Source organism: Chiloscyllium plagiosum, chromosome 18, assembly GCF_004010195.1.
Source record: "Chiloscyllium plagiosum isolate BGI_BamShark_2017 chromosome 18, ASM401019v2, whole genome shotgun sequence".
Lineage (NCBI taxonomy): Eukaryota > Metazoa > Chordata > Chondrichthyes > Orectolobiformes > Hemiscylliidae > Chiloscyllium > Chiloscyllium plagiosum.
In genome coordinates, this window is record NC_057727.1 from 51,372,223 (window position 1) to 51,383,631 (window position 11,409).

The 11,409-nt window shown below is 41.0% G+C and overlaps 1 protein-coding gene across 11 annotated transcripts in view; it reads right to left on the minus strand.

Moving 5' to 3' along the window:
- chl1b (cell adhesion molecule L1-like b) overlaps positions 1–11,409 on the minus strand; it is a 712,521-nt gene that overhangs the window by 360,178 nt on the left and 340,934 nt on the right. For all 11 annotated transcript variants that reach the window (XM_043708376.1, XM_043708384.1, XM_043708378.1 and 8 more), the window contains one exon: positions 6,327–6,451. In XM_043708376.1, the coding sequence (XP_043564311.1) occupies positions 6,327–6,451 (125 nt within the window). The remainder of the gene's footprint in view (positions 1–6,326; positions 6,452–11,409) is intronic.

The window sequence follows — 11,409 nt, forward strand, 5'->3', positions numbered from 1 at the left end:
GTTTCATCAAAACTGTAGAATCTTCCAGCTTTATCATCTCAGTAAGATGCGTAGAATTCCCAATTTGGAGGGAAAGGGGAGATGAGAAATTATAGACCAGTCAGCCTGGTCTTAGTCATTGCAAAGATTGTAGAGTCCATTATTAAGGATAAGAATGTGGAAAACTTCGTAAAATAAGGCAGAGTCAGTACAGCTTCAGCAAGGGGCGTTCACGCCTAACAAATCTGTCTTTGAGAGTTAATGAGCAGGTTACACAAAGGAGACCCAATGGTCATGATTTATTTCGATTTTCAGAAGGTCTTTGACAAGGTGCTGCGCAACAGGCTGTTCAATAAGGTAGGATTCCATGGTGTTATGGGCAAGGTATTGGCATAGATAGAGGATTGGCTGACTAGCAGACACAGATAGTGGGTATAAAAGCAACTCTTTCAGGATGGCAACTGGTGACTAGTAAAGTTCCACAGGAGTCAGCATTGGGACAATAACTATTCACATCATACATTAACAATCTCTATGAAGGAACTGAGGGCATTGTTGCTAAGTTTTCAGATGCCACAAAGACAGATGGAGGCACAGGTAGTGTTGAGGAAGCAGGGAGGTGCAGGAGGACTTGGACAGGCCAGGAGAGTGGGCAGAGTAGTAGTAGATGGAATACAACATGGGAAAGTGTGAGGTTATGCACTTTGGTAGGAAGAATAGAGGCATAGACTATTTTCTAATTGGGAAAAGGCTTTGGAAGACTGAAGCACAAAGGGATTTGGGAGTCCTAGTTCAGGAATCTCTTCAGGTTAACATGCAGGTTCAGTTGGCAGTTCAGAAAGCAAATGCAATGTTAGCATTCATTTTAAGAGAACTGGAATACAAGCGCAGAGATCCACGGCTGAGGCCTCTCTGCGAGTCCAGAGGAAGGTTAAGGAATGATCCCAGGAATAAAAGGATTATCAGATGAGGAATGGTTGAGGACTCTGCGTCCATACTTGATGGAGTTTAGAAAGATGAGGGAGATCTCAGTGAAACATGCAGATCACTGAGAAGCCTGAACAGAATGGATGTGGAGAAAATGTTTTCATTCATAGGAGAAACCAGGACTTGAGGACACGGCCTTGAAATTAAGGGATGTCACTATAAAACGGAGATGATGAGGGCAGTGAATCTATGGAACTAATTGCTGCAGAAGGCTATGGAGGCCTTATCATTGACTGCATTTAAGACAGACTAGGTTCTTAATTAGTAAGGGAATCAAGGGTTACGGGAAAAAAGTAGAAGAAAGAGATTGAGAAAACATGTCAAATATGATCAAATGGCAGAGCAGACCTAATGGGCCAAACGGCTTAATTCTGCTCCTATGTCTATGGTCTGTCAGTAGTAAAGGTTGTTGTTTCATCAGGAGATTGTAACAAAATTTGTTGGTCTAATTGGAGATCATCAGAATCAAGGTGACCACCTGGTCTGTAGGTTTCTATTTTGCTCCTTGGAGTTATCAGCTACGGTGTCAGTGATTGCACTTCTCCCTACCAGTCGCCTTTTGGTTTGCTGCAGTGATCCAAAGCAGCTGACAATGGAAACTCAGACAAAATACAGACATTGCGACTGTCAGGATACTGGGCATTGACCTGAATGATTCTCTGCACATGACCACACACTAGTTGGATCTCCAGGAAGCTGGATGTACAAGATTACCATCTGATGCATGGAAAACAACAAACTTGCAGACAATCAATGGCACGTTACTACATGCAGAAGCTGGTATTTTCATAAAACCACATGCTTTTTCCAGCAGCTGCTTTTGAGTAAGAAGAAATGAAATGCAGTCATCTCTTTTTGAACAGACCGCATCAGTGACTTTCCTTATTCAACAGTAAACTCTGAAAGCATGCAAATATTTCAAACTACGGCTTGGAATAAGGTTGATGCAAAGGCTTCATCTCCACAGTCTCCCTTCCAGTAACTGACAATGCCGATCTCATCACATTTGCACCAAATAACAATGAGGACATCATTAATGAAATTGACCAGTGAGACATTTCTTGTCTCTGAGTCTAAGCAACAAGCAATGTCCTTGAATACAGTGGACAATTCTATTCACCTGCCCACCGCCTTTCTCCACCTCCCCATACCCATCTTCCAGCAGCATGCCCTGCCCTTCGTGGTTTCTGCCCCATTCACCCAGTCATGCTGCAGTCCAAGGGAAAAGTCTTGTCTGGGAGAACTAGCTTCTGCAAAATTCCTGAATTCAGCAAGTGACTTTGCAAACCTGCCATGCCACTGATTACAAACTGTTACAACTTGAAACAATTAAACACTAATCATTGAGAGAATTATAGAAGCAACTAGAAAAACACCAACCAATAACCAGCCTCATTGCACAACCTATTTTAGTAACACTCCTAAACACTTCTGTTGTGAAGCATATGTTCTGCCAAATGTGGCTAAGAAAGGGCATTAGCAGGAGCACTTAAGTGCAAAACAACCACATGAAGAGATCTGTTTACTTCTAGTGGATGCTAACTGCTATGCCCTCACTTATATTGACATCAGTGTGGCTCACAACACGAAGTGTGCACATTGACCACATTTTGAGTCTCTAATTCACCTCCAAAGTGGGCATTAACGAAGTTTGTTGAGATTTTCAACTGACTTAGTGGCAATTGTATGGACATATGTAGACATGAAAGTTTAAGAGTATTAACAAAATATTACTTTTAATTCAACTGTGGAAGTACAACTTGAACATACACATTTCATCAAATAAACTATTGAACTGATACCGGGAAATACATCATCACACAAACACCACTAAACATACAGATAAATTGTTCAGATAGAAGAGACAAAGCAAAACTTCAATGTATTTTAAGTAACAATTTGATGCTGGAATGGGGTGGTGCCAGGATTGTCTTGAATGGTTGAATTTAGATAGCTTATAATACCATTATTGATTGCAATTATCTGGTGACATTGTGCAAAACAGGGAATAGCAGATTCCACAGTTTCCAATGAATTTGCTAGAATAGTGTTAAGTACAAAACACAAAGGTATTCTAATTTTGTAGCTTGTTACACTGCTAGCATAACATGAAACTTCATGTCCAACTAAATCTGGTTGGCACTGAAGGACAATCATTTAAACCATTTGCTGTGAATGAGGGAGCAGTCTTCCCTGGGCAGGCAATCTTCTTCTATTATTCAGACTGTTTAACATTGTGAGCATCAACAGTAAAAGGTCTCGATGAAAATGGAATAAAACCCTGAGCACTAACTTGTCAGAGGTCAAAATAAAATAATTTATTTCAGGGTTCAGATGACATCAATAAGCCATTTGAAATTCATTCAAGTAATGCATGTTATCATCGTAACCCCTCAAATGTATAGGTTTGCTAAACACAGTTGTACATGTGGAATCCGACAGTGAGTTTGAACGACAACATAAACTGGGGTTCAAATTCAGTTCAAATGCTGCCTTAACTGCTTTGAGGGCTTGCTTCTCTCTATGATTCAATATATCCCTGACAGACTGAACAACAATTTATAATTTCACTGCTCGCCAGAGTGATAATTCCACCCAAGGAGAAATAAAAATAATAATAAATATGGTTGACAGATAGTAAAACACTCCAGAATTAATTGAAAGGCCATGTTAGAAAGTAGGCTGCCAGGGAATACTTCACCAAGATAGGTTGCAGGCCTTTTCCTACTCATGCAGAAGAACAGCATCAGTCACCTGCATCTGGAGTGCTCATGAATCACTAGCCATTCGTGCTGTAAAAGTCACACCAGAATGGCACCACTACCAACTTAGGCATCTTGCACCAACACTCAAAAATTGAATTAAGTGGCATTTTATGAAATCTGACTGATTAATTGAACGATACTTCAATATTTGTCTTTAAACTATCAGTTGATGAATAAAGCAAACGCATTTCCCTCTACATAGACTCTCCTGCCTCCTTTCTGCAGAATAGCAACTCATAATTTACTCTAAGTCTCAGAAACCGTCTAGTGCTTCACCCAAAAGTCCATCATTTCCTTTTGAGTCTAGTTAGTGAATATTAGAAGAAGATTGCCTGTCGAGGAAAGATAACAGATCAAAGTCAAAAATAAAATGATTTATATTCCATGCTCATTGGCATTTACTAACCACATACAATCACTTAACATTTACACTGCTTATTAACAGTGAACAGTGTTTTCTATGAGAGTATAGTTTGGCACAATTGAAAGCATCATATCAAACTGTGACACAGGCTTTGAAAATTGCGCTTATTCATCTTATTTTGTTCAACAATAATTTTACAGTCATTTTTTTGAAAAAAAGCTTGAGCACAAGATTCACTATTTTAATCTATGTTCCCTTTTAAGTGTCAAAAAGGTGTACAATAATGTTACTGTCAAATTTCAGAAAAATAACATTTGTTAATAGGCTCCTTGAAAGCTCAGTGCATTCATTCAGTGAGTAAGTTAACCATACAGCAAGATGAGTTGCAAAGCCAATTCCCCAAAAAGTGTTTCATTGTGTCAATTTTGATCAATTTTGAAACATGTTTACTTCTGACACAGAACGTGCATTAAAAAAAACTCCTTTACTCTGGTTAAGCAGCATTGTTTTCCTACTTCACTCGCTCTCTGACACACTGATGTTTTAATTGGCCATCACTTTATCCACCTATGAGTTTTTTTTTACTTACTGCATACAAAATCCAGTTCTTTGACTCATACTCTGTCCCTCTTCTCTCTCTCTCTCTTTTTCTCTCTCTCTCCCTCTCGTCTCTCCTCATCCCTTTCTCCTCTCATCTTGGCAGCCCCGTTTGCTTTCAATCCCACAATCTTTCCCTACTCTCAACAGAAAGCAGGTCGGGTCTAGAAAATGATCATTTAGATTGGGGCTGAAATATGGTTCATTTTGTGGTCGAATCCACTTTAACCTCCACCATTGATTTCTGACATGAAGTATTGCACTTGTTTAGACATTTGTTTGAGTGTTTATACTTTTTAAAGAAATGGTTTACTTTTGTTCCTGGAACTTTCTAGGACAGTTAACTCTGCAACCTTTAATTCTGTTTTTCTTTCTACAGATGTTGCTAGACCCACTGAATTTCTCCAGCACTCTCTGATTTTATACATAGTCAGGTTATGCTATACTGACAGTAATTTCATTGAAGACCACTAAAGCAGGTGCTTATATTGCTAGAATAGTTACGATATGGGATTTTACAAAAACAAAAAGGCAATTGGTACAGCATGCAATTGATCATTTAGTGACCTATTTAGATTGTTCTACAGGTGGGTTTACGTCAGATCCAACAGGGGCTGAATATTTTCTTCCCATCCTGGTGGATAGCTTCTTGCTGTTGTTCCAGGCAGCAGACCTTGACAGCAGCAAGAATTTTCTGGTCGCTCACCTCATCATAACTAAAGACAGGCACGTTCAACACTCAGCAGGGTCAGCACATGACAGACCGTCAAGACAGCTGAAATTCCAACTCAAGCAAATTTGATGACAAAGCTGTTCAAGACACTTTTGGAATTTACATTTCATCCAATGCTTATATAAGGTACATCGAATCACTACAGTGTGGAAACAGGGCCTTCGGCCCAACAACTCTACACCGACCCTATGAAGAGTAACCCAGACTCATTCCTCCTACCCTATATTTACCCCGACTAACTTACATTTTGGGCAATTTAGCATGGCCAATTCACCTAACCTACATATCTCTGAATTGTGGGAAGAAACCAGAGCACCAGAGTAAACCCATACAGATACACGGAGAATGTGCAAACTTCATACAGTCATCCAAGGTTGGAATCATACCTGGGTCCCTGGCGCTGTGAGGCAGCAGTGCTAACCACTGAGCCACTGTGGCACCTTTTGAGTACTTGGGGAAAACCACAGCAATCCTGCAGAAAATCACTGGGCACGATGGTACCTAAATCCGCCAACTGGAGTTAATTATCATCACAAAATAAAGCAATTAGGAACAGCTATTTGGGTGAGAACATGCCCTGTATAATATTGCAAAATACACTCGGAATTTAGCATGAACAGCTTATCAACTGATTGCAGATCAATGACACTGCTTTTACAACTTCTAAAGAATGAAAATCATTCTTTTTCTTTTGCCTTACTTCCCCCTAAAATACCTTTGCTTCTGCTAATTTGAGACGACTATCAAAAGGTAGCACTTCAAATTATCTGAGAATAATCAGAACTGACATCTCACCACGCATGGTAAGTTGGATGAGTACACATTTAGATCCATCAGAGTTAGCTATTAGCCTTTCAATACGTGCTCTGAACAAAAGAATGTGTAGCACAGGAAAACTTACCAAGGACAACAAGTTGTGCTTCTGCTGTAGCCACGTCCAGGGAGGTTCTTGCCACACAAGTGTATGTCCCTTCATCGTCTTCATTTACATCATTAATTTGAAGGATACTGCCATCCATTACTATTCTAAAGGATAACAAAATTACAGATGGTAAGCAACTTAGTTGAAGTTAATTTCATTTTCATGATTCTTTATATTAAAAGACACCTATCAACAACTGCAGACACTCTAACATTCTTTACCACAGGAAGTTTATTGCCCCTATCTGGTGTGGCCTCCATGTGAATCCAGACCCATGGGAATTATGATCTTAAATGCCTTCTGAAATGGCCGACAAAGCCAATCAATGGCATTAAAAGACTACAAAAATGTCAAAGAGCAATAAAACTGGGTGAATTGCTGGTTTTAAGCTGGTCACTTGAAAAGGCAACAACACAATCGTTCCTGCTGACCCTGTAAAGTCCTCCCTATTTACACTTATTGCCTTGTGCCAACACTGGAAGAGCTGTGCCACAGTCTAGTGAAGCAACAGCTCAATATAATCATTCTCATGTCATCAAACTTGACAGGCAGTATCACAGTTATCACCATCATCTTCCCTGGATAGCTTGTGACCTACCAGATGTGGCAGAACAGTGGTGTATAATTTGGAGGGAGTTGCCTTGGGAATCCTCAATATTAAATCCAAATCATATAAAGTCTCAGAGCATGACAAGGAAGCCTCCTATTTAGCATCTATTGCCACCTTAGAGTCACACAGTTGTACAGCATAGACCCTTCAGTCCAATTCTTGGCTTATGAATCAGTAATACATGGTGAACAACAATTTCAAGAAGTACTGAGGATGAAAAGGGAACAGGATATAATCTGGGTGGAGGACTTGAATGCCTATCAACAAAAGTCACTCAGTAGTACCATGACTCAATGAGCTTGTCATATCCAAAAGGATGCAATTGCCAAACTGGAACTCTGGCAGGTGGTGAAGAAATTAACAAGGGGAAAAACAGGCCATAATCACCATAAAGTCCTTATAGAGACAATGTCCCTTCTCTAGTGTGACAATGCCCTCCATCATATTGCTTTGCACGACCATCATTTTCAATGGGATCAATTTCAAGCAGATCTAAAACTCAAAGTTAGCCATCCATGAGGCACTGTTGGTTATCAGGAGCGACAATTATATTCAACCACAACCTGTAACCCAATGGTCTGCATATTTCCCAGTCCACCATTACCATCAAGCTGGAGAATCAATCCTGTTTCAATGAATAGTACAGGATACATAAAAATAAGGTGTCAGTCTGGTGAATCTATAATCCAGGATTACTTGCATGCCAGACAATGGAAGTAGCATGCAACAGGCCAAGCTAAACAATTCCACAACTAACAAATCAAATTCAAATACATCTAGTCATTCATGTTGATAGGAAATTAAACAACTCACTGGAGGTGGAGGCTCTAAACATATCCTCATCCTCGATCAAAGAACAAAGAACAAAGAAAGTTTACAGCCCAGGAACAGGCCCTTTGGCCCTCCAAGCCTGAGCCGATCCAAATCTACTGTCTAAACCTATCGCCCAATTCCTAAGTGTCTGTATCCCTCTGCTCCCACCTACTCATGCATCTGTCCAGACACATCTTAAATGAATCTACCATACCTGCCTCTACCACCTCTGCTGGCAACACATTCCAGATACCCACCACCCTCTGTGTAAAGTACTTGCCACGTGTATCCCCCTTAAACATTTCACCTCTCACCTTGAAAGCATGACCTCTCATTATTGAATCCTTTACCCTGGGAAAAAGCTTATCTCTATCTGCCCTGTCTATATCCTTCATGATTTTGTAAACCTCAATCAGATCCCCCCTCAATCTCCTTTTTTCTTATGAAAACAAACCTAACCTACTTAACCTCTCTTTATAGCTAGCACCTTCCATACCAGGCAACATCCTCGTAAACCTTCTCTGCATGCTCTCCAAAGCATCCACATCCTTTTGTTAATGTAGCGACCAGAACTGTACACAGTATTCTAAATATGGCTGAACCAATGTCTTGTACAATTTTAACATGACCTGCCAGCTGTTATACTCAATACCCCATTCGATGAAGGCAAGCATACTATATGTTTTCTAGACCACTCTATCCGCCTGTGCAGCAACCTTCAGGGTACAATTGACCTGTACTTCCAGATCTCTCTGCTCATCAACTTTTCCCAAGGCTATTCCTTTTACAGTATAATTCACTCTAGAATTAGACTTGCCTAAATGCATCCCCTCACATTTGGCTGGACTGAACTCCACTTTTCCGTCCAACTCTCCAGTCTATCTATATTCTCCTGTATTCTCTGTAGTCCTTTATGCATTCTGCCACTCCACCATTCTTTGTGTCATCTGCAAACTTCCTGCTCATACCAACAGTGCCCTCTTCCAGATCATTTATGTATATTACAAACAACAGTGGCCCCAATACTGACCCCTGTGGAACACCAATGGTCACCTTTCTCCATTTTGAGAAACTCCCTTTAACTACTACTCTGTCTCCTGTTGCTCAACCAGTTCTTTATCCACCTAACTAGAACACACTGCACACCATGTGACTTCACTTTCTCTATTAGTTTACCATGGGGAACCTTATCAAACACCTTACTAAAGTCCATGTATATGATATCAACAGCCCTTCCTTCATCTATCAACTTGGTCACTTCCTCAAAGAGCTCTATTGAGTTGGTGAGGCACGATCTCCACCGCACAAAACCATGTTGCCTAACACTGATAAGCCCATTCTTTTATAAATATAAATAGATCCTATCCCTCAGTACCTTTTCCAGCAACTTTCCCACCAGTGATGACAGGCTCACTGGTCTGTAGTTACCCGGAATATCCATATTACCGTTCTTGTACGGGGGGACAACATGAGCAACCTTCCAGTCCTCCGGCACCTCACCTGTGTTTAAGGACGCCACAAAGATATCTGTCAGGGCCCCAGCTATTTCCTTTCTTGCCTCCCTCAGCAACCTGGGATAGATCCCATCTGGTCCTGAGGATTTGTCCACCTTAATAACCTCTAGCCTACCCAACACATCCTATGTCAACGTGATCCAGACTAATCAAACTTCTATCTCTAATCTCAACATTCATCCCGTTCTTCTCCTCAGTGAACAATGATACAAATTAATCATTCAGAATATAATCCATTCTCTCATGTTCGACACACAGCCTTCCTTCATTATCCTTTAGTGGACCAATCCTTTCTCTAGTTACCCTCTTGCTTCTTATATAAGAACAAAATGATTTGGGGTTCTCCTTAATTCTGCTCGCTAAAATTATTTCATGACCCCTTTTAGCCTGCTTGATCCCTCATTCAAGACTGGTCCTACTCTTCTGATATTCCTCCTGGACCCATTCTGTTCTTAGCTGCCTGGACCTTATGTACACTTCCCTTTACCTCTTGGCTAGTCATACGATTTCTCCTGCCATCCACGGTTCACGAACCTTGCCTTTCCTATCCTTTGCCTTCAATGGGACATGCCTATCCTGCACTATCTATGAAAGCGTCCCATATCAAATGTGGACTTCCCTTCAAATAGCTGTGTCCAATCCACATTTCTCAGCTCCTGCCTAATTTTGATATAATTGGCCTTGGCCCAGTTTAGCACTCTTCCCTTCGGACCACTCTCAGCTTTGTCTATGAGTACTCTAAAACTTAGAGAATTGTGGTCACTCATGAGAGAATCCAGCATATCTGTGCTAAAGACAAGGCTGAACTATTTGGAAACATCATTAGCCTCAAGTGTCAAGTGGGAACCCACCTCAGCCTCCTCCAGACGCCCCCAGCATCACAGATCTTTATTCAATTCAAACCATATGATGTCAAAATATTGCTTAAGGCAATGTGTATTGCAAAGGTTTAGGGCTCAGAAAAAAGTCAAATACAACTAAAAACCTACGCTCCAGAACTGGCTGTGAACTTTAAGCCATTCCAGTATTCCAGTACAGCTACAACACTGGCATCTACTTGCAACGCAAAAACAAGATGCCCAGCTATGTCCTGTCCACAAAACACAGAACAAATTCAACCCAGCCCATTACTGGCCCATCTATTTACTCTCCATCATCAGTAAAGTGATGGAAGTAGTTGTTGACAGTCAAATCAAGCAGTGCACAGTCAGAAATTCATGGGGCTTGTTTAGTTTGGGTTTCACCAAAGCATTCAGTTCCTGAATTCATCACAATTTTAGTCCAAGCATGCAATAAAGAGCTGAACTCAAGAGACGAGGTGAGCTTGACTGCTGTTGGGTGGCAACACACAAGAATGAATCACATCTAACACAAACGAAGATGGCTGTTGTTGCAGGTTAATGATCTTAGCTCCACGACAGTGAGTGAATTTCTTGGGGTGCTGTCTGAGGAACAACCATATCCAAATCCATCAATAGAGATGAGGCTGATTCACAAAGGAGAAAGACATTGTAGCTGGAGATTTCAGTTGCGATGGTGAGATTTTAGAACATGTTAAGATTAATAAGGAGGCGATATTAGATGTAATGGGCATTACAGTGCATAAATCTATAGCACATGATAAGATGTATCCCAGGCTATTATGGGAGGCAAGGGAGGAGATTGTTGGGGCCCTGGTGGGGATATTTAATACTTCACTGGCCACAGGTGAAGAGCCAGTTGACTGGAGGATAGTTAATGTGGTCCCTTTGTTCAAGAAGGGCAGTAGGGATAGGCCAGATAAATACAGACCAGATAGTCTGACATCAGTGGTCTGGAAACAATTAGAAATAATCCTGAAAGACAGGATTAACCAATAGTTGGAAAGACAGGAATTGATCAGAGATAAAAACGAGGTAAAAATAATGACTGCAGATGCTGGAAACCAGATTCTGGGATTAGTGGTGCTGGAAGAGCACAGCAGTTCAGGCAGCATTCAAGGAGCTTCGAAATCGACGTTTCGGGCAAAAGCCCTTCATCAGGAATAAAGGCAGTGAGCCTAGAGCGTGGAGAGATAAATTAGAGGAGGGTGGGGGTGGGGAGAAAATAGCATAGAGTACAATGGGTGAGTGGGGGAGGGAATGAA